Source organism: Oncorhynchus masou, chromosome 26 (genome assembly GCF_036934945.1).
Source record: "Oncorhynchus masou masou isolate Uvic2021 chromosome 26, UVic_Omas_1.1, whole genome shotgun sequence".
NCBI classification, from domain to species: Eukaryota; Metazoa; Chordata; class Actinopteri; order Salmoniformes; family Salmonidae; genus Oncorhynchus; species Oncorhynchus masou.
Genome location: NC_088237.1, coordinates 22,393,873 through 22,413,230, shown reverse-complemented (window position 1 = coordinate 22,413,230; position 19,358 = coordinate 22,393,873). Strand labels below are relative to the sequence as shown.

The 19,358-nt window shown below is 42.2% G+C and overlaps 1 protein-coding gene across 3 annotated transcripts in view; it reads left to right on the top strand.

Moving 5' to 3' along the window:
• Positions 1–19,358, top strand: part of LOC135515040 (anoctamin-4-like) — a 44,763-nt gene that overhangs the window by 14,087 nt on the left and 11,318 nt on the right. For all 3 annotated transcript variants that reach the window (XM_064938846.1, XM_064938845.1, XM_064938847.1), the window contains 13 exons: positions 5,304–5,498; positions 5,768–5,904; positions 6,229–6,381; positions 7,255–7,355; positions 7,754–7,798; positions 7,908–8,039; positions 8,464–8,570; positions 8,916–8,971; positions 9,311–9,432; positions 9,687–9,821; positions 10,123–10,219; positions 10,841–10,901; positions 18,425–18,507. In XM_064938846.1, coding sequence (XP_064794918.1) covers positions 5,304–5,498; positions 5,768–5,904; positions 6,229–6,381; positions 7,255–7,355; positions 7,754–7,798; positions 7,908–8,039; positions 8,464–8,570; positions 8,916–8,971; positions 9,311–9,432; positions 9,687–9,821; positions 10,123–10,219; positions 10,841–10,901; positions 18,425–18,507 — 1,424 coding nt within the window. The remainder of the gene's footprint in view (positions 1–5,303; positions 5,499–5,767; positions 5,905–6,228; positions 6,382–7,254; positions 7,356–7,753; positions 7,799–7,907; positions 8,040–8,463; positions 8,571–8,915; positions 8,972–9,310; positions 9,433–9,686; positions 9,822–10,122; positions 10,220–10,840; positions 10,902–18,424; positions 18,508–19,358) is intronic.

Below are 19,358 nucleotides of genomic sequence, written 5' to 3'. Positions count from 1 at the left end.
TAGCTAATGTTACAAATGAGTGGCGATTCCATATGAAACCAGGACAAAGAAATACCATGATTTTGGGGGGATTTTCACAATTTTATTCATTTAATTTTGGGGGGAGGGAAGCATTGTTGACATATTTGACATTTGTATCAAAGTGTAATTGAGAAATAATTAATTAGAGTTGGCATATTTATTGCATTTTGTCCTGGTTTCTTATGGAATCACTCAAATGCAGGTGTGACAGAGAGTCTTATAATGATACAGATCTAATGAGTGCCGACTGTTTAAGCCATAGAATTACATACAGAATCAATGTGAAAGAAATATTCTGAATCAATACTAACAATCTCTTTTTCATCATGTGAAAGGTGACATTTATGTGAATGAGGGAAAAATTATTTGACTCTTGACAGAATTATTATTTTGTAGGAAACACTATTGTTGTGAATTGTTAGATATTACTTCACAGTTGGAGCCAGGAACACAAGCATTTCGCTACACCCACAATAACACCTGCTAAATATGTGTATGTGGCCAATAAAATTTGCTGTGAATTGTGAGCCAGGCTAAATCATGTTAGCTAAACAGTGGCGATTTTAGCATGTAAATCTAGGTGGGGCAAACCAACAAAATGTGGGATGCATGCCAGCAAAGCCACTACACAACACAACACTAAATAATACATTAATTGCACTGTAACGGTGACAAACGGTGCCCACAAACTGTTAGGGTTAAAGCTGTCCCAACAACAGTCCCAACACCTTACCACTGCTACACCTGGCTGTCAGCTGAGCCTTGTCTGGCAGCGAAGAAAGTTAACTCAGCCTCATTTACTGCCATTTAAAAAAACATAGCTGATATGGATGACTTGCTTAAACAAATGTGGTTGCTACTGACAATTGAGATATACAAACTATGGCATAAGAGGACGACAAGCGGATAAGAGGCAATCCGTAATTTCGATTAAGACATTAATGAGCGAGCGACGACGGACGTAGTCATTTTAACTATTTGTTCAGCACTTTTGAAATGTGCAGCGACTGAATTCAGAACATGGGCCGTTCTTACAGTGTACTCCCTGTACAACAAGTCAGAACCGTAGGATAAATAAAGGGGGCACATAAACAGACAATGAAAGCTCTTACAATATTCAATTATTACATTTTTCTAAAACAGGTTATAGGCTACCTGTGCACCACCAACAGTAGGCAAAATTAAGAGGTGAAAAAAGACCAAATTATTAGGGTGAGGCACATTGAACGCTGTTTGGGTCTTTGCGTGTCAAAAAATATACATGTCATATAACACTATTTGACGCATTATAAATAAGCTTTTAATTTGACACGTCAAATAACACAATTCTATTACAGAATGTTGTGTGTGATGAATTTGCATGTGCAAGCTAAGTGCCACCACTACTATCAGTAGCACTGTCAAAACTGTACAAAAGAAGTTAGCAAGTAACCACACACCTGCCACAAATGATGTGTTTACAATGCCACGTTGCTGAAAATTAACCAAGTGATTAGGGTGAGGCACATGGGCTACTAACAGCTTACTACACAACATACACTTAGTATTACATTCTTAGCTACAGTATACATATCTCCCTGGCATATTACATAATTTATGCAGCAGCATACAAAACATTTTTGGACTCACTTTGTGAAGGTGGCGCGGGGTTCCTTTGTGGCAAATTTTGTCATCAAACTTTGTCATCAAAGTCTGGCATTCTCTGGATTTATGGTTGGAACTCTGGAAAAAACACAGCCACTCCATTGAATAGCAGGCTAGGGGTTGCTTTGCAATGTTGCAGTCAGCCACTGATTTCTTACAAACCACTCATTGTTGAATTTGCGATTTCCAACTAGTTGTGTAATCTTTATGTCCAATGGCCGATGAGCACTAATACGTTTTATCTATAATTTCTCTTCATATGACGAGGATTAAACATAATTTGCCAGTAGATTGTTGACTTGATTCGTGGGGATGACTTGCTAGCTAATACTTTGAAAGTAGGATGTTGACATGATCAGTCAAATCAAAGCTACTGTACATATAACGTGATTTGACATAATTTTATCTGTGGGCAATGATCTTGAGACTTGTAATATAACTCTATGGCAGGACCCTAAGGGCTGAAATTTTGGATGTCTACTCTTACTAAGGACTTAAACTTAGCGATGACGTATTGTCCCCATGTGTGATTGAACACTGAGCCAATCACGGCGAAATGCTCCTATTTTCTGCTGGCTCGACCCACCACCACAGAAAGCACTGAGCTGGGCTGAAACACCTGCATTTTGGAGCTGCCTCACTCAAGAAAACAAAAAGAGACCATGCTTGTTGCCACTGTAGCGAAATCATGTTAGCTACATGGTGCAGCTTTACTCACAGATTAGCAAATAAAGTCACCTAAGAATCACTGTTGTCCCATGTTACATTTCCTGAGTGTAATTTCATTACATCCACTGAATGTAACTTCATACTTTGCTTTGCTGTCTGCTAACTCCATTGCATCTTGGTAATGTTCCCCATCCCTGGAGGAATAAAACCTATTTTTCCCTCCATGACTCGATCACTAACTAAATAACACCCATATTAACGTGCCAATAACTTAATAACTTGTCAAGTAAGACTGCTTCCTGTTCATGTGCAGAGGCCATGAGCCACTGTTGGTGCTATCTGGGATCCTAGGAACTCTACTGCCCTTACTCTAACCATTAACCGTTTAAAATGTCATCTTCAATGGGGTATCGTCAGAGTTGGGAAATCCCAAGGATCCCATTTAGACTTTTCCCATGAGCCACTCTATTTGTCCTGTAGTTAGCTGCTGATGTGATGCAGCACACCTGAATGTGATGTACTTCTTATTATCAATCAATGATACTACTATTCAGTGAAAAGGAGAATTATGTGTTTTGTGACTGTACAATGGTTCTGTGTGGAAAACTACATAAACCAACTAGCTTAGCCTGAACATCCTCCTGAGATAGCTAGCATAGCAACATGCTGGCACCAACTTGGCCTCCACTGTTATGGCATGGATTACCACATGACAATTGGCATTTTGTGTGTGTAACTGCTCATTGTCTCTGCTCTGTGACTGTCTGACTCTGTGTAAATCCAATTGGGTTTTGTGCATTCAGTGTCTCTAAACAAGTTGTGTGTGCATGTGTGTGTGCGTGTGGCTCACTTGTTAGAGCTTGGCGCTTGCAACGCCAGGGTTGTGGTTTTGATTCCCAGGGGGGACCAGTATTGGAAAAGTATGAAAATATATGCTCTAACTACTGTATGTTTTTCTGGATAAGAGCATCTACTAAATGACTAAAATGTGTGTGTGCTGCTGCCCAGTGGTCACTCAGAGGCAACAAAAACACTGTCGTTAATTATTGATTGGCTTTATGTTTCTCTATGGACACCTAGAATTCTATGCTTATATCATATCTTATCATCCAACATAAATCAACCTAATGGTCTATTAGTAGGCCAATCATCTTGTCATGTTCAATATTTATAATTTTCCAGGGTCTAATCTACTGACTAGTTAATATAAATCATGTAAAGTATATCTTAAATCTAAAGTGGTTTTCTCAATGTTGTGACTTAATCTTGAATTTAGAGGGTACTGTGGTAGGCGTGGTAACAGCACAATATAGACCTTGTGTTTGGAAGTAGCAGGTCAATTGGATTTTGATTGGCACAGATGGAATTTTAAAGTGTGCAAATGATATGCTTTGATGTGTCAATTCAGACCGGCAGAGCTGCGTTAGACAACTCTTTCAAATGTGATGGAATCATTCGATTTCTATAGTGCCCCTAGCTTTTATCACTCACATCTCCTTTGGGGCTGCAGTAACCTCTACTCACGCTATAAAATACCTCCTAGCAGCTGATGGCTGAGTGAAACGTTTATTACAACTGAAGTCATTGAGGGAACCTGCCCATCGATTTCATCCAGGAAGAAAGAGTTTGTGGTGGTTTTATTACATGCTGTTATTTCAATACCTCAGCCACTGCGGGAAGGGCGTGAGCGTTGAGCGTTCTCTCTCACACTCCTTCTCTGTATGTCTGGGGCTCAGCAGAAATTCTGCTGAGTCGCGGAGCTGCCACAAAGGGAAATTCAGCGTTCAGACCAGCGACGACCTTCCCCAGAGCCTCATCAGATGGAAGAGTGGGTCGCAGACCTCTTCAGAGGGGTTGTTGTTTGCCTACTCACTAGGCCATGTTAGATAATAGCTCCTCTCAGCGGGTGCACAGGATCACTTCAGGCAACACAATTTATTTGTCTGATCAATTGCATTAGTATCAACAACAACAATTCGCAAACAATATACCTCAGTGTTTGTATTGTTTATTTTATACAGTATTTTTTGCTCATCTTTATTAAGGGTGTCAAATCATCTCAGACACGACTGTATAGCCATAGATATATCTCTACATCTTATTTGTGGCCACTGTAAAGCTTACTCATGATTTGCATGTCTGTATAATAGTGATGGGGGGTGCATTATTTTGGGACAATATTATATCAATATTTGACACAAAGTATTTTTTTAAATGTTGCTACTATAGGTAGCGTAAGCTAGCGCTATCAGCTGTGACGCCAACCTGCGCCAAACTCAGGTATTTACATCCTATAGCTTGTTCTCCATCTTCTTTTTAAATAGTAAGCCAACATGGTTTCAGCACTTTTATTTCCCTGACTGATCAAAACTAGTTTTGTCATGGCTGGCGCTCGTCTCTCTGCAGCAGACATATGGTGAGCAATATGTTTGAAACATCAAATCACAATAATCACAGTATCGAATCGCATATAGAATCACCATACATATAGAATCATGAGATTTGCCACACATTATCATGTCGAAACCTAAGTATGGAGATGATAACATCGTATCGTGAACTCCCTGGCATTTCCCAGCACTACTATATAAGCCTCTGGATTCCCCTATCTCCTATTTCCTAACCAACAGAGGTTGTCTCCTGAAGGTTTGATAAGGTCTCAAACATTACAACGTAAATGTTCCAGCTCCCTTACTGTTAGGTTTTTTATTTTTATTTAACTATGTGGGTTTTATTTTACTTTATTTACTGAGCTCTGATAATAATACCTTTCACCCTCTTATCTGTCATCTCTGTTTTTCACTAAATGTGGGGCCTCAGACTTTACTGATGGTTGATTATAAGATGAATTCTCTCCTCTCTGTCTCTCACTGTCTTTCTCCGACTCTCTCTCTCTCTCTCTCTCTCTCTCTCTCTCTCTCTCTCTCTCTCTCTCCTCTCCCTCCCTCCCTCCCTCCCCCCTCCCCCAGGTGTGAGTATCTCTCTACATGGGGCTGAGCTCCAGTGGCAGAGCCCCCACAGACACAGAGTTCTGCAGGCCCCGGCCCCTGGGGTTGAGGTTGCGGATTTCTCCTTCCCCCCCAACAGGTCGCCAGTCAGAATGGAGGTGTCCTTGGCTGGGGCTCCTGATTCCCCCAGCACACAGGACAACGTGCCACCCCACAGTAAGCCATTTGGCACCTCCTTAGTTAAAGGGGTACCTCAACCAAATAACATTACCATAATGTAACTGTTGTGCAGCATCTTTTTAAAGAGCAACTTTTATGAGACAGAAAAACTTTTGTGAAGTTGAAATCTGAGTGGTAGTCATGCACTTCAGTAAATGTTTTTGTTAGATTAAGTGAGTTAGGAAGTAATCTAGGTGTTCACAGAATCAACAACATATTGAGGGTTTGATAAGTGACACTGGGTTTTCTGCTGATGTTCTATCCAGTTTTGAAGGATGTGAAGTTGTTAATGGAGAGTTTGGAGGGGCTGAGCACTCCGTCCAAAGATGGCGACTCAACCCTGCTTGACCCCGGGACCAGTAGCATCCTGGACGACAACACCAGGACTGACCCAGCACCAGAGGTGAGAGGTCAATTACAGGTGTGTCCATAAAGCACGTATGGTCATTGTGGGTTGAAGCTGGCTGCTGTCAGTGTTATTCTTATCCTCCTTGGGGGATCTGTAAAGACGTTTAGTCTTCTTAGGGTGAGCTCATTGGTTTCTTACTACGGTCGTGTGATATATAACCCTTGGAAGGGCATATTTAGATCTTGTGCTTATGAGCAAAGCACTTTAGCTCAACCGCCTCTGTAAATGTTAAGCAGTGCTAATGTTAAAATATATTAATGTCACTTTGGGTCAAACAACCTTATAGTGGTTACTCCCTCCCTCTGTTTCTCTCCCCAGGTAGGGAGAAGTAGGTCCAGTGGCTTGTGCTTCAGCGATGGCAAGTGCCACATCGACTACATCCTGGTTTACAGGAAGTCCGGTCCACAGTCGGAGAAGAGGGAAATATTTGAGCGCAACATCCGGGCCGAGGGCTTGCAGATGGAGAAGGAGGCGAGTACTACTGAGTATTGCAGTATATTATAGTATTACAGTAACATAGTATTACAGTAACACCATATTATAGTATGACAGTATTACAGTAGACACTGAAGCTCTGCCTGTCACTCATAAACCAACACAAATGTGTTGATGGCAAGTTTCACCTTCAATCCTGTTTAGAAGGAGCAGGGAAGCAATTGTGCTGAGAGTGTGTGTGTGTGTGCTTTTGCATGTGTCTGAGTGGCTGACGCCTAGTGTGCTGACGCAGTAACATCAAGGTCATCATATGGAGCATTCAAAGAGACTATGCCTCTTCTCTCTTTTAACATCATCATTTGCTTCTCTCCTGCATGGAGATGCTTTGTTATTTTTAGGTCCTGCGAGGGTAGCTTTTTCTTTTACAAACTGTATAGTCAGACTGCTTATGATGACAGCAAGTTGCAAGGTAGAATTCTTCTGGAAATTATCAGAGAATGCAGTACTGACTATATAACTGTGCTACTGGGATTTTGAAGAAATCAAACTCACATAGTTTGGTATCTTTTAAAGATCCTAGTAAAAACTATTCCGCGGCCATGACAGCGAATGTCTGTTAACTGTTCTGAGATCAGTCACAGGAAATTGATGTCACAGGAAATGATGAGAGAGAAAAGAAAATCAATATTTCAACTGTCCCTTTCCTCTTTATGCCCAATTATGAAGTCCATAAACCTCTCTACTGAAGCTGGATACATGTGTGGCAACATGATTTAGAATAGAAACATTTTTATTTAAAACATTAGATTTTATATTATTCAAATGTTTGTATGTGCTAAGAAACTCTTCTAAGAAATAGTATCAACAGGACATAATACTTCTAATGCTGGGTCTTTTCCCCTTAAACAGTTGTCTGTGTGCAACAGTGATGTGATCTTCCTGAAGCTGCATGCTCCCTGGGAGGTGCTGTGTCGCTACGCAGAGCTTATGAACATTCGGATGCCGTTCAGGTGGGGAGACGAACACACAGCCTCTGTAGTTCCGGACACTCACACACATAAATCACATCGACAGACAGGTTCCCACCACACACACATTGCCTGCCTGTCTCTCTCTCTCACTCTCTCTTGCTCTCTCTCTCACTGACTCTCTCGATCTGTCTCACTCTCTCTCAATCTCTGTCTCTCTCTCTCTTATACTGTGAATCTACAGTTATTTGCAATGCACTTTTATTAGGTAGAATGGTGATAGGCCTCTAGAGGGGTCCGTTTCTAACATGTGAGCACCGGTACATGTGTTCCCGAGGCATAAGTGACCTAGACTGCTAGACCGCCCAGGCCACTGCAATGCATTAATGCACTGAGATTTTTTATAGTTTAATAGTTGATAATGTTGTGGGGGTTTTCAGGAGGAAAATCTATTACATGCATCGACGGTACAAGTTCATGAGTAGGTGAGTGCTAATTGATTTATTGATTGAATTTTGGGGCACAACACTAATGTTAATGCTCTCTGGCTGTGTGTGATGTGTGATTTTTGGAGGTCTTTCTGTCACCATCCAGGATGGAGAAGAGAATCAACAGATTTCGAGGATGGCTGCCTCGCAAACCCATGAAGTTTGACAACAACACCCTTCCTGACCTGGAGGAGAATGAAAGCTTTACCGCCCCCTTCAGTCGCTCCAGAATACATCAGTGAGTGTGTGTGTGTGTGTGTGTGTGTGTGTGTGTGTGTGTGTGTGTGTGTGTGTGTGTGTGTGTGTGTGTGTGTGTGTGTGTGTGTGTGTGTGTGTCCACCACCACCAGTCTGGTATATGTTTTTTCCTTACTAACACAAAGGTGAAGATGAATCAATGTCTTCCATCTTTAAACCACAATTATTAGTTTTAGGGTACCACATTTTTGCAATGTAAACAAATGAACTAAATTTCCTTGTGGGTGAGGTCTAATTTTAGGGCCCTTTATGGGGGGCTCACAAGCGCCCGTCGAGGCAAAATGATATAGAATGCACTGAGATGACATCAGGCCAAAATGGTGTGCTTTTCAAAAGCTCAATAAATGCAACGATCTAGAAGAAATATGATCTTGGATCCTTTTCTGTATCTATATTATGTTCCAGTTTCACCATTCACAACAAAGACACGTTCTTCAACAACGCCACCAGGAGTCGCATCGTCCATCATATCTTGCAAAGGGTCAAATATGAGGAGGGCAAAGACAAAATGGGTGAGATTGTCATCATCATCATCTAACACAGTTACAAATGGCCTCTGTTTAATACATTTACATTGTAGTCATTTAGCAGACGCTCTTATCCAGAGAGACTTGCAGGAGCAATTAGGGTTAAGTGCCTTGCTCAAGAGTACATTGACATATTTTTCACCTAGCCGGCTCAGGGATTCGAATCAGCAACCTTTCAGTTACTGGCCCAACACTCCTAACCGCTAGGCTACCTGGCAGCTCTCCAAGTAGTACAAGTCCACTGATAGATGTGTCCCACGTTTGAGATACAGCATGTCTCTGGTGTGTAGAGTTATTGACGGTGTCTTCATGTTCTTGTTTATGCTCCAGGGCTGAATCGTCTTTTGAGCAATAGTTCATACGAAGCAGCTTTTCCCCTTCATGAGGTAATGCACTGACACTTCACACATTGGCTTGGCAGAGAAATGTCACGTGTAGAGTCTTCATTTGAGCCAGTTCGCTACAGCAGGAAAATGATCCTGCGGCAACCGGGAATGTGAATTATGTGGTTTATAATTAATTGACATTTTTGTAGGGGTTGATACATTTTTCGTTCGGGCAAATCAAGTCTGATATTTCAAAGTGGAAATTACAAAATTTAGAAGTATTTTAAAAACTCAAATACACTACAAGTTTGCATTTCCTGTCAGCAACAAAGAGTGATCAAATTAAGATCCTACATCTGTAGTTATGATGGTACTTTACGTGTGTGTGTGTGTTAACAGGGGAGCTACAGAAGTAAGAACTCCATCCGGACGCATGGGGCAGAGAACCACAGACACTTGCTGTATGAATGCTGGGCCTGGTGGGGTGTGTGGTACAAGTACCAGCCACTGGACCTCATAAGGTACAACACTGTGTTAACACTCCTGCTCTATAAGGACATCACAGGTCTAATACAATGTATTATCTGCACCTTGCAGGTTGTCCCTAGAACCTGCAAGCAATACAACTTCACAAGCCACATGTATTAAAGCCACATGAATTAATCATTGAAGGAGTGAATTTACTAGATCATTAAAAACGTATGAAGCCACATCATTGCAGTGGTGGTACATAATGACCTGTTTGTTGATGTTTGTCTCCTGGCGGTGTTGTCAGGCGGTACTTCGGGGAGAAAATTGGTCTCTATTTTGCCTGGCTGGGTTGGTACACTGGGATGCTGTTCCCTGCGGCGCTGGTTGGGCTCATGGTCTTCCTCTACGGCTGGTTCACCCTAGACCACTGCCAGGTCAGGTAATGTGAGCTCACCTAATACTCATTGGTCTTCTTTAATTAGGTTTTTCCTCATTGTTTTATCTTAGTATTTTATACATATTTTATCCTTCACTATGTTTGGTCTTGTGTTCTTCCACTAGAAAAAATACCAAACGGACACATGCTTTACACTGGTGTAAATTTGTCCTTAGTCTGGTAGAAGTCTATTACCAATGCTATCAATGCCTTAGTCGTGTGGCAGCACTGACACAGGCTGATAAATGCATTAAGAATTGATGAGTGTATGGAACCAGGCTAAAGGTTGTCTGTGATTCTCCAGTAAAGAAATCTGCCAGGCCACTGACATCATCATGTGCCCCATATGTGACGAGTACTGCCCCTACCTGAGACTCTCAGACAGCTGCATCTATGCCAAGGTGACTTCCGTACTACCATGTTAAACGTTTGCCCCAGACTGAGCACTGCTGACAAACATCAGGGCAGTTGTGGCTAATTCCGATCCTGGAGAGCCACTGGGTGTGATTCAAATGATTAACTAATAATGGTCATAAATTTAGACCACAATTATTTTGCGTTAGAGCTGGGCTGAAACAAAAGCCTGCATACACTGCAGCTCTCCAGGAACAGTGATTGTCATACTTTTTTAGAAAAATATTGCATTTTTTGACAAACATTTACTCCAGAGCTAAGCCACAGTAACATAAGTTTAACACATTTAGCAAGGTAATCTTTTTACTTTACATTTTTGTCATTTAGCAGACGCTCTTATCCAGAGCAACTTGCAGTAGTGAATGTATACATTTTCATACTGGTCCCTCATGGGAATCGAACCCACTACCCTGGCGTTTCAAACGTCATGCTCTACCAACTGAGCTTAAACAGGACTACTTTGTGAGCTTGCTCTGGAAAATATCTAACGAACAGCCCTCCTTTGTAATCTTTCTATACAAATGTGACTACTGTATGTTTGTACCTAATTCATGTTTTCAGAAATCATTTCTCTAAGCAATTGCTATTGATCTGTTTCTTGGCTTTAGGTCACCCATCTTTTTGACAACGGAGCAACAGTTTTCTTTGCTGTATTCATGGCTGTGTGGGGTGAGTTTTTATCATTTAGTATAAATAGTATAGGTTCAATTTAAAACAAATCTTATTTTATTGTAAAATAAAGTTTAAGAATTAACTCACTTAAAAGTTTAATGGGTCAGGATTCCATGCACACTATATTGAAGTTACATTATTTACAGTGAAGTGTTACAGGGTCCTCCTCAGCATTGCACAAGATCCCAGGCAAAAGGTGTATAGGGAGAGTTAGTGCAGGGCCCGGCCTCCTCATCGTCATAGCAGCAGGGTCTAGGCAGGGAGGATTCAGCCACGTCTACGTCATAACGACAGTAAGCCGGTGGTTTCACACTCTTCAAGTCCTCTGGAAGTTGAATGATGGAGGAAGGGACTGAAACATGGAATACAGGTGTTATTAACATTGCCTCCTGTTTAGTCGAATGAAAGGTCACATTTCAACCTGCTTAACTTTTGTTTTCAGAATGTAGTGCGATCGAAAGTGCTCAGTGGTTTTGATAAAACAAAAGTTTTTGTCAAACTACATATTTGCCATGGTCAGTTCATGGATCACTGCACTGTGTCAAGGCAACATCCCTGGAATAGACCTACCTGTTGTGAGGAGCTTCCCCGTAGAGGGCAGGTTTTTAAGAGCCTGCTTTAGCCTCGTGTCAAAACTCCAGCACTTCAGCAGGCAGAACACAGCTAGGTAGAACTGCAGGCCAAAGGCCAACAGAAGCGCCAGCCAAATGAAGACCTGGGCGGCTGTGTGAGAAGACAGGTGGGGGAAAAGAGTTAGGGAGAGAAAGAGTGAGTGAGGTAAAGGAAGAGAGCAAAGCTGGTAGACTGACATGGAGGAAGGGATGATCAAATGTCTACAGTTTATCCAAAATGTCCCTGGGGAAATGGACCTGGATTAGACCAAGCACCTCTGGACAAGCTCTCCTAATGGCCAGGGCCAAGCCCTTTGCAACGTATAGCACAGTAACCATACAGACGTTGTAGACTGTAACCAGTGTGGTGGGAAAAGGCAGTCCGATCTCAATATAAAAAGCTTTATTACCAGCATGCATGCAAGGGAAAACCAGTTTGACTCGCCATTTGTTCTCCACAGACATGTTATACAGACCAAGGATGGATGGGGTGTTTCACATGCCCTTCAAATGCGTCCGGTACTTCTACTTATCACCACAGATAGTGGACCTTGAGAAAGACCAATCATATCAAGGACATATCCACTCCCCCATACATCCTTGGATAACAAGAACCATGAAATATTGACATGAAATTAGAACAGGGCAGTTTAGAAACAGTTCTAAAACAGACTGGTTATATTACATATCAGGGAACAGAACAACCTTAAAGACAAGACGAAGAACAGGATGACCAGTGTCTAACAGGTCATATGAGATTGCAAATCTAATTTACTCTTCCACACCAGTCCTCTTCCATCTGTATTCCAGAAATGTACACAATTGAACAATAGGCATGAACTATGGCTTTAATACACTGTAGATACCGGACTGTAAGCTGCCCAAACACTAATCCATATTACCAGTCCTCTCTATTTTCCAGATAGTTCAAATGAGAAATACAAGTTGTGTGATGTATCTTCTATTGTTCTCAGAGAGCTTGGTAACTTCCAAATCTCAGGCGGTGAGCTCTGCCAGACTGTGACTCATATTAGACTCATTAAAATAGCTGTAGTTCTTAGTTTTTCAATTATTGATTGCACTGCAAATTCAGACATTGTCTTCAGGGCTAATGGAAACCACTCTAGTAAATGTCCCTGTCGTTCATTTTTTATGGTGAGCAATTTATGGTATAGAGGGATTTAACTTCAACATACATTGGATCGGGTATTCATTAAACACTACATATAATACTGTACTGTAAGTCAACTATTTAGATTCAGTTTAACCAAGAAGAATGAATTAACCAACACACACAATGGAGCAATAGTCCAAGGTGCATTCTAGGCCATTTTCACATGGAAATATAGCACTTGATTTATATGCGTGTGTCACCACAACGAATGTGATTCACTCACCCGCCATTGGCTTAGGTTCTGTGTCCCAGACCCAGACGTCTGGCTGGGAAAGGTCCAGAGAGAAGCTGTCATTCTGGGGATGGCCCATCGATCACCTCCTTTACACAGGACCAGGGCCTGTCTAGACAAGACGGGGACATTAGCATGTAGTGTTAACCACAGATTGCTTTAGATAACATTTTGGACTTGACAGAGGCTGTCATAATTCTTTCATAAGAGTTTGTGACAGTAGGGTATGCATGTTTCTGCAGTGTAAGTTAGTTACCTATGGTTACTGATTGCATACTTCTTCATGAGTCATGATTTTGTCACTGTTTAAAATGGTCACGTGTTGATCAGTGGTCATTGGTGATGGGGCAGCAGGGTAGCCTAGTGGTTAGAGCATTGGACTAGTAACCGGAAGGTTGCAAGTTCAAACCCCCGAGCTGACAAGGTACAAATCTGTCATTCTGCCCCTGAACAGGCACTGTTCCTAGGCCGTCATTGAAAATAAGAATTTGTTCTTAACTGACTAAATAAAGGTAAAAAAATTAAAATGGCTTTACGTAGGCCTCATGTGGTCGTTGGTGATGGCTTTACGTAGGCCTCATGTGGTCGTTGGTGATGGCTTTACGTAGGCTTCATGTGGTCGTTGGTGATAGCTTTACGTAGGCTTCATGTGGTCGTTGGTGATGGCTTTACGTAGGCTTCATGTGGTCGTTGGTGATGGCTTTACGTAGGCTTCATGTGGTCGTTGGTGATGGCTTTACGTAGACTTCATGTGGTCGTTGGAGATGGCTTTACGTAGGCTTCATGTGGTCGTTGGTGATGGCTTTACGTAGGCTTCATGTGGTCGTTGGTGTAGGCTTCATGTAGTCATTGGTGATGGCTTCATGTGGTCGTTGGTGATGGCTTTACGTAGGCTTCATGTGGTCGTTGGTGATGGCTTTACGTAGGCTTCATGTGGTCGTTGGTGTAGGCTTCATGTAGTCATTGGTGATGGCTTCATGTGGTCGTTGGTGATGGCTTTACGTAGGCTTCATGTGGTCGTTGGTGATGGCTTCACGTAGGCTTCATGTGGTCGTTGGTGTAGGCTTCATGTGGTCGTTGGTGATGGCTTCACGTAGGCTTCATGTGGTCGTTGGTGATGGCTTCACGTAGGCTTCATGTGGTCGTTGGTGATGGCTTCATGTGGTCGTTGGTGATGGCTTTACGTAGGCTTCATGTGGTCGTTGGTGATGGCTTTACGTAGGCCTCATGTAGTCGTTGGTGATGGCTTTACGTAGGCTTCATGTGGTCATTGGTGATGGCTTTACGTAGGCTTCATGTGGTCGTTGGTGATGGCTTCATGTGGCCGTTGGTGATGGCTTCATGTGGTCGTTGGTGATGGCTTTATGTAGGCTTCATGTGGTCATTGGTGATGGCTTTACGTAGGCTTCATGTGGTGGTTGGTGATGGCTTCACGTAGGCTTCATGTGGTCGTTGGTGATGGCTTTACGTAGGCTTCATGTGGTCATTGGTGATGGCTTCACGTAGGCTTCATGTGGTCGTTGGGGATGGCTTTACGTAGACTTCATGTGGTCGTTGGAGATGGCTTTACGTAGGCTTCATGTGGTCGTTGGAGATGGCTTTACGTAGGCTTCATGTGGTCGTTGGTGATGGCTTTACGTAGGCTTCATGTGGTCGTTGGTGTAGGCTTCATGTAGTCATTGGTGATGGCTTTACGTAGGCTTCATGTGGTCGTTGGTGATGGCTTCACGTAGGCTTCATGTGGTCGTTGGTGATGGCTTTACGTAGGCTTCATGTGGTCGTTGGTGATGGCTTCATGTGGTCGTTGGTGATGGCTTCATGTGGTCGTTGGTGATGGCTTCATGTGGTCGTTGGTGATGGCTTCATGTGGTCGTTGGTGATGGCTTTACGTAGGCTTCATGTGGTCTTTACGTTGGGTCGTTGGTGATGGCTTTACGTAGGCTTCATGTGGTCGTTGGTGATGGCTTTACGTAGGCTTCATGTGGTCGTTGGTGATGGCTTTATGGTGGTCGTTGGTGATGGCTTTACGTAGGCTTCATGTGGTCATTGGTGATGGCTTTACGTAGGCTTCATGTGGTCGTTGGTGATGGCTTTACGTAGGCTTCATGTGGTCGTTGGTGATGGCTTTACGTAGGCTTCATGTGGTCGTTGGTGATGGCTTTACGTAGGCTTCATGTGGTCGTTGGTGATGGCTTCATGTGGTCGTTGGTGATGGCTTTACGTAGGCTTCATGTGGTCGTTGGTGATGGCTTCATGGCTTCATGGCTTCACGTAGGCTTCATTGTTGGTGATGGCTTCATGTGGTCGTTGGTGATGGCTTCATGTGGTGTGGTGATGGCTTCATGTGGTGGTGGTGATGGCTTCATGTGGTCGTTGGTGATGGCTTCATGTGGTCGTTGGTGATGGCTTCATGTGGTTGTTGGTGATGGCTTCATGTGGTTGTTGGTGATGGCTTCATGTGGTTGTTGGTGATGGCTTTATGTGGTCGTTGGTGATGGCTTTACGTAGGCTTCATGTGGTTGTTGGTGATGGCTTCATGTGGTAGTTGGTGATGGCTTCATGTGGTTGTTGGTGATGGCTTCATGTGGTTGTTGGTGATGGCTTCATGTGGTTGTTGGTGATGGCTTCATGTGGTTGTTGGTGATGGCTTCATGATGGCTTCATGTGGTTGTTGGTGATGGCTTCATGTGGTCGTTGGTGATGGCTTCATGTGGTCGTTGGTGATGGCTTCATGTGGTCGTTGGTGATGGCTTCATGTGGTCGTTGGTGATGGCTTCATGTGGTCGTTGGTGATGGCTTCATGTGGTCGTTGGTGATGGCTTCATGTGGTCGTTGGTGATGGCTTCATGTGGTCGTTGGTGATGGCTTCATGTGGTTGTTGGTGATGGCTTCATGTGGTCGTTGGTGATGGCTTCATGTGGTCGTTGGTGATGGCTTCATGGTGATGATGGCTTCATGTGGTTGTTGGTGATGGCTTCATGTGGTCGTTGGTGATGGCTTCATGTGGTCGTTGGTGATGGCTTCATGTGGTCGGTGATGGCTTCATGTGGTTGTTGGTGATGGCTTCATGTGTACTTCAAGCTGGACTCCAGCGGTGAAACTGCCACATCCGTTTGCGATATTACAACAACAAAGACGTTACTTCAAACAACTAATTGTTTTTCCCCTCGGACATCATTGCACACGCCAGAGAACTGCAGAGTATGTACTACGATGTACTTTTACCATGATGCTGGATGCTCATTTCCTCAAAACAATAACAAATGCGGGTGGGATGTCCATTGATACAGTTTCACCTATCGCAGATCACTTCCCTAATGTATTATCTAACTTGTTATCTAATGTGTTAGCGAGGTTCATGATATAGGTTAATGTGGTCAAATGCAGGCCATTGTTACACTAAATCTCCACAATTCATCATTCTCTTGAGTGCAATGTCTACTAAAAATGTTTTATCTAACCATGCCTTTAATCAGTAACAAATTGGCAATGGTATCTCCTTGCTACAAAGGTACAGTACTTCAAAGGTCAAATTTATCGCGTGAACTGTGCTTCAGTCAAATGCATACAACAAAGTAGATCAGCTGAAAACGTTAAACAGTTGTTGCTAGAGCAAATTATGGAAAATCTACAAGTGATAAACAACCTAACTGCATTCAGTGCTCATTCAACTGGTAGATTCTAAGAATTTTCTGTAGTGCAATTACATTCACATTTACATTTTAGTCTTTTATCTGACACTATCCAGACCCACTTATAATCATGTAGGTGCATACCAGTGGAACCACAGCTATAAAATTATGACAGTAAAGCAAAACATTTAAAATACATTTGGGATTAATCGAGGCTAAATAACTGCATAGGTCCTAAGATACTTAGTACTGCATAGTTCCCCAACTGGTGGCTTGTGGACCGAATTTGGCCCGAGGGTGGATTTATTTGGCCCCCAAAGTTCTGAGCAAAACAATGTTGGGGGGGATTTTGTTGGACAGAAAAGACTGTAAAAAAAAGAACAGTTAATCAGCTATGAGGTTTTTAAATTTAAGGAATCTGTTCCCAAGTATTCCCACGCATAATAGAGAGACATGACTTGATCATATACTAATGCAAGCAAGGTTTTAAATGATTATGTTTTAGTCAAACATCTGTTTGGACCGTCTTTTTGCAGTCTACAATTTATTTCTAATTATGTTCTGATCCCCTGACGATCCGCTCAAGAAAAAAATTGGCCCAAGGCTGAATCTAGTTGAGGATTCCTGCAATACAGTATCGTTGGACTGCCAGTAAATAAGTATACATCTCAACCTACTTGGGTTTGTCTGGAGAGCAGGGGATCTTGCTGCAGGGCCTTGCTGTTGTCCAACACTGACTATTTCTTGGCATTCACCTACAGTAGAATACCCATTGAAATCGCTTCATTAACATTCCCCTGAAGTGTGCTCCCCTGCTGCTATCTCTGCAGAAACATGCCTTTCCACCAAAAGAGCCCGCTAGTCACTGGCCGGCATCATGGAACTGTCTGGAACTACTAAAACATGTGCCTTTCCATTCAGAGCTACTAGTTAAACTGATCTTAGTCCAGCCTCTGCTCTGATTGTCAAGTGACACACTGGTAAACAGATTTGGATGGGTTACCCATTGCCAAGGACTTTGTTCAGGAGAACCTACCCTCTCTCTCCAGTGCTTTAAAGGCAGCAGAGGCTTGTTGGTGAAATGACCTATTGCACAGTGTCTGTCCTAAATAGCTAAAATAGTGAATTATTTTAGACAACTGTAACAGTATGAATCCTGGCACCCAACAACTATTGCAAAATAATTGTATTATCTGTGTAATGAATACTCAGGTAGAAAAAGGTGTAGATTTACTCGCAGAGCGCGGCAGTTGTTTATTTCACCTTTGCAGAAGGCAGGAATCATGGTCACACACAGGTAAAGGCAAACAGGTAGGTAAATCAAAATAGGACTGAAGGCTATAACTGGTTCTCACAAACGAGCTAGGAAAAGGCTTAGTAGAGTCAAAACTAACAATACCTCACAAAGCCACAAACAGAATGAACTGTACTAATAAGGAGCTGATGAGACCAGGTGAGTAACTAACACAGGTGAAATCAATGAACAAAAATGAAAGACGGGCTATGTTCAAGAACACAAAGAAACAGGGCTACGTTCAAGAACACAACAAAACAGAACACAAGGTTGACTAAGAAAATAAATACAGAACCTTACAATCTGAATGTGGAGAACTACTTGAAGTGATAATTGAATCATTGAGTCATGCAAAACAACCTTCCTTCAACTAAGAAAGCGATGGTTGAATTGAAATGGTTCCTGTTTTTGGCAGCAATGCAAGAGATGGTTGAATTTAAATGATTCTGTTTGTAACACATTGCCAACATTGTTTTATAGTTTGAACACAAGTGTACATATTTGTCCCACATTCAATATGACACATACTCACCAAGCCATAACAACCCTCAAACACTAACCTGGTTGTGTATTTTAGCAACCGTGTTTCTCGAGTTCTGGAAGAGGCGGCGAGCGGTCCTTGCATATGACTGGGACCTCATTGACTGGGAGGAAGAGGAGGTAAATATACTTTCATTATGATCATCATCAAATTAGAAATAATCTCCCAGGCATAACATGTGTTTGTGTTGCAAGAAGATCTTTTCAGATTAAAAAAAAAAAACATTTCTTAAAAGATCAATCATGCCATGAAGGTCCGAGGGACATTCCACTTTGCCATATTACAAAAGGAAGCATTGCCTTGAGATTCCCATTTGGTTTATGATATGCCATGTCTAAATCTTCTCTATGCTATCGCATATCTGCACGATCAATCAACAACGCTCACGTTGGGGACAGACAGCCCGTCTCAGTATGGAGCACAGAACTTTGTATTTTTGTATTTCTTTTTAATGTTGAGGTACATTGATATCATATATTTTTTTATAAACACCCCCTTTCTAAAATGTGTGTTTTAATTGAATAACAATAATATATACATTCTGCCCACTTATTTTCCTTCCAAATGTGTTTTGCAGATATCTAAATCTTACCCAAGCGAGGAGATACTCTAATACACACGTCGCACAACATTATGGGAAATATTATGAAAGATGTATATATAGGTGTAAGTCTACTAATTCATGTAAAATAGGCCTAACTACATTTAAAAAATGATCTAATTCACTTGCCTATAATTGTAGCTTTGTAGGCTGCATGTCCTGCACCAGCATAACAGCTTCTCTCCCAGCTTCATGGTTTGAGCGATGTCCATATAATACAGTGACACAGTCCAAACTCCAAAAATTAAACACTTTAGAACGACACTTCCAGTTTTAGTGGGAAATACCGGGTTACCCGGGAGAAAAGTGGTTTTATTCTCAGGATGGAACATTTGTAAAATACCAGGAATATTTTCAACCTTGGTTATG